The 4,761-nt window shown below is 33.6% G+C and overlaps 1 protein-coding gene across 1 annotated transcript; it reads left to right on the forward strand.

Annotated features, from left to right (window-relative positions):
- The first annotated feature begins 2,556 nt into the window (after positions 1–2,556).
- LOC142235991 (zinc finger MYM-type protein 6-like) lies at positions 2,557–4,026 on the forward strand. The gene has a single exon (XM_075307244.1). The coding sequence runs from the start codon at positions 2,557–2,559 to the stop codon at positions 4,024–4,026; it is 1,470 nt and encodes a 489-aa protein (XP_075163359.1).
- Positions 4,027–4,761: the final 735 nt, after the last annotated feature.

Here is a 4,761-nt window from a genome sequence, read left to right on the forward strand (position 1 = left end):
GTAGCTTGGAGCGCTATTTAACAGGGAGCGATATTGAATTAAGTTGGTGGTTGTTGCTTGTTATTACAAAATTAACATTTTATTTTTCCTTGGGCAATTGATCAGCTACTTCTTTGATCCTTACAAACTGTGTGGTCCGCTGTTCGAATCCCCGTCCGGCAAAAGGTAAAATTAAAATAAAAAAAAATCATAAAATTGAATAATTTCTTCTACAATGTTTGTATTACAGAAAAAGGTGCTAAGAACTAAAAAATCTCGTGGAAGTGAGAAAGATGTGGGGGAATATACAATTGGGCAGAAACAAAATTTTGAGCATTCAGGTCGAAAACCTATGTTGTTAGCACCTATATTACCTGTTTATTTTCATAATTCGTTATGATTGTAAATATATAAATAAATAAATAAAATTTTGAGCACAATATTGTTTGGGAGAATTTTTTTTTAAGCATATAATATTTTTGGGTGCGAAATGCTTCCAAACATATTATATGTTCATATAATAACATATTGTTTTTTGGAAGACAACATTATTATGGAGTACTCTATGAAGTTTTGTTCTCGCAACATACTCGACGTAATCACTCTGAGTACACTTCAATAAGAGATAAAGAGGAATATGTGTTTGTTGGTAGTGAATACATCAGAGTAGAAAAAAGAAGTTACTCGTGGCTTTTGGTGTTCATCAAAATGTGTTCCAATTGTTTTGCGACTCTCTCAAAAAGATGTACGAGTACACATGTAGCAAGTACACGTGTACTCTGCATTTACAAATGGAATTGTGCAGACCACTAGTCTATACCTAAACATGGACCGATACACCCCATTTTCCTTCCAAAAATTTCCTCCCAAAGATGTTCTTTATTTTAACTGCATAGGAAGTTCATTTGAGCCAATTTTTTATAACTCGCTTTTTTCATATTTTTAATGGGAAATTTAAAATTTTATTGGTTCAAATGGGTTAAAAACAGATTAAAAACTAATAAAATACTCGTAGTGCAAATTATTTAAATTTTGCCGAAAAAATGCTAAATCCTTTCTAGAAAAATTGCGAATTTTTCAAAATATTTGATGTCAAACGTTCCGGACAAGCATTATAATGTATTACCAATCATAAAAAATTTTAAAAATTATTTATTCGTCAAAATATCACAACATTTCTTTATTCACATCCAAATCACTGGATTCGCATCACGCCTTAAGAAGTGATGCAAATTCAGGGCAACGGCTATTGAAATGGTGGACATCCGTCCAAAAAGAACATTTTCACTACTTTTATTGGCGACGCTTTTTTAATTGATCGTATTCAAATTTTGCACAAGATAACCTTCTGTGGTATCAATCATACCTGCAAAATATTATACAAATTGGTTGAGATTTATGGCGTTTTCTTTTCCGAAATTTCAAAAATTTCAAAAAAGGAAACAGGGCAATCGCAGCACTCTCGTTTGTCGGCGGTGCTGAAAATGCCCGCACTTTGCCTCTATGTGTGGCGCTATTTTAACAAAAGAATTCGAAGCCTTTTCGCACTTTTGCCTGTTTTTTTAGAAAAGAACCTAAAAAGTACATTTTCCGGGCAAAATGGAAAAAAAGTGCGCATTTTATACAAGAAAAGAAAACGCCATTAGATATAGCTCCCATATATATGTATCGCTTGATTTTTCCAAATTTGGCCATAATGCTGTTATTTATTAACCAATGTTACTCAAATTTCAAAGTTTGATGTACTAGCTACTTATGGTGATTTCGATTGGTAAAAAATATGTTGCATCTTTTACACCTTACCGCCATAAATCAAAAATGTTTATTCGATTGGAAAATTTAGTGCAGCCTACCCAAAATGTGCACGTTCGATTGACGAGGTGTTACCCATCGCAAGAGCAAAAGTGCAACCCATTTTACACCTCAGCTGGTCTACCCATTTTACACCGCAGCTGGTCTACACATTCAATCAGATGTTGAAGGCGCTTTTATTCTTCGACCTAAATAACAGCGTTGTTGCAAATACAAAAGAAAGTGTGTGACGCGTGTATTGTGGCTGCTTTTCAATTTCTTCAACACAGCTGATTAATTTAACATGAAGAAGCATATCAATTATATAAAGCAAAATGCAAAAAGCAAATGCGTTTTTGTTTTGGCCAACACCATTGTAGATGCGCTACTGGAGAGCAGTGTTGTCAGTATTGGGGATTTTTCCCCAAATTGGGAATTTTTTTCATGATTGGGGACGAAAATTTTGAGTTGGGAATTTGATGGGGACTTTTTAAAAAATTGGGGATTTTTGTGGGGATTTTTCAAAAATATTGCTATTGCGTGCATAATGCGGAAACTAAAAACGTTAAGTTACACGCGTATCGTAAAATCTCAACACTTTTACTAACTCATCTCAGTTGCCACGATTTGTGTTAGTTTTACACATGTCTATTTCATGCATTGACCATTTAACCGATATGCTAAAAACACTATCAATTAAAGAGTTCGAAAAATTAAGGTTACACAGGTAGTGCCATAATAAAAAATGTCCTTGCTCCTGTACTACTCTCCAAATTAGTAGAAGACATGGGTGAGTCCAAGTATTCGCTAATTCTAAATGAATCAACAGATGTTGCTAATAACAAGTGGATGAGTATGTGCATACGATTTTTTAGTAAAGTAATATGTGCCATTCGAACTGAATTTTTGGGTACATTTTTGGTAGAAGTTACAGGAGAAAAACTTTTGCATAGTTTATTAGCATACGTAGCCAAAGTTGGTCTCAATCCAAAAAATATAATAGCCCTTGGCACAGATGGAGCCAATAATTTATGCGGTGCTCGCAGAGGACTATATGGTTTAATGAAAGAACAAAATTCGCAATTGATTCTAGTAAAGTGTATTTGCCATTCGTTGCATCTGTGCTGTTCAGATGCTTCTAAGGTTTTTCCAGCGGAGGTGGAATACTTGGTCAAGGAAATTTACAACTATTTCAGTAACAATCCGTTACGTACTATTAAGTACAAGCGAGCGTTCGATCTCATAAACACTGGTACCAACGTAATAAGGTATAGAAAGATTATACAAATTGCTGGAACGAGATGGTTGTCGTGTGGTTTTGCAATAATGCGAATCTTGGAGCAGTGGGTGGAACTAAATTATCATTTTTCAATTATATCGACAGATGAAAGTGATTTTACTGCCAAAGTGATAAACGAATTAATGACAAAAGCAGAAATAAAACTTTATTTGACTTTTATGGCTTCTATAATAGGCGAAATTAATACGCCCAATCTAGCCTTTCAAAGTGATAAAATGGATTCCGGGACGGGGTTATGTACAAGAATTTTAAAGCCATCTGTCACATCGTGGATAAAGGATGAATATGATTTTGATAAATTAATGGAATTGTTAGATAAAGATTCGGTATATTTGCCACTAGATGCAATGGACCTTGGATACGATTTTGAAAAAGACTTAAAGAATTTGCCTGATGAATCGCATATGAAAATTAGAAAGCTATGTTTTGAATATTTAAAGCGTTTATTGCTACAAATGCTTAAGCGATTGCCATCAAATATTCATTTTTTTAAAAGCTACGTTTCAAATACTAAAACCTCTATGGATGTATATGAATCGCAATGGAGGAAATTGCCTTTTATAAAATGGAAAGAATTGTTTGGAGAACAAGTAATATTGGATTTAGCAACATTTTGGGCAAAAGTTTATTCATATGAAGATGCGTCAGGGTTAAAGCCGTTCGGGGATCTTGCTGAAATGGTGTTGAATATGCTAGCAATTCCTACAAGCAATGCTTGTGTGGAAAGAGTGTTCTCTGTCATGAATTCTGTCAAAACGCGACTTAGAAGTAAAATGCAGTACGAATTACTACACAATTTTCAAATAATTCCATTTACTGCAAAAATTGAACCTCCATTAGAAATGGTAAAACTTTTTAATTATAAAAATTTGTATAAGCCAAATGAGTCCTCTGAGTCCGACGAGTTGGAAGTTTTCAACATTTATAAATTCGATCTTTTTGGAAAACGTTTGTGACAATGTAATGTAATATATATTCTAATTTCTACGAAATGAATTCAAATGTACAAATTTTTATTGTTTTTGTTTTTATTTATTTTATTTTTGTTTTGTTTATTTTTTTTAATGTAAATGCTACTTATAAAAGCATCTACTCTGTGAATTTAAATGCCAATGAATACAAAATAAATGTTCATTGTGTTTTGTTTTAAAAATTCGTCAAAAATGTATTGGGGATTTTTTTTTTTGGGGAATTCCAGTTGAAATTGGGGATTTTTGGGGATAAAATCCTCCTGATTTGGGGACAAGAGCTGGAAAAATACTGGCAACACTGCTGGAGCTACTCTCCTACTGGAGAGTACTGGAGAGTAGTTCTTCTGACAACGATGAAGAAGTTACAACATCATTGCTTGGACGAAATGACCAACTTTGTTGAGGATGTAATTAATTTGTACTCTGAAGTAGGAGTAAGATCATTAAAAATATATAAAATCAAAAGTTTTAACAATTTCCCTTAGTTCAAGAAAAATTTGCGTGTTAGTCGAGATTCCAGTAATAGTTGTTAATAATAATCGAAATATTTCCGCCAAATTTCTTTGATTTTATATCAGTGTTGCACCTTTTTTGTTCGTTTTCACACGCAAACGGTGTTGTCATTGCAAGGGGTTTCGGCAACACTAGTGATGGGCATTGTATTTCAATGAAATGATCGCTCACTTCAGCTCTTTTCCGGTCAGTGAACTAGTTCGGTCA

Source organism: Haematobia irritans, chromosome 1 (assembly GCF_050003625.1).
Source record: "Haematobia irritans isolate KBUSLIRL chromosome 1, ASM5000362v1, whole genome shotgun sequence".
NCBI lineage: Eukaryota > Metazoa > Arthropoda > Insecta > Diptera > Muscidae > Haematobia > Haematobia irritans.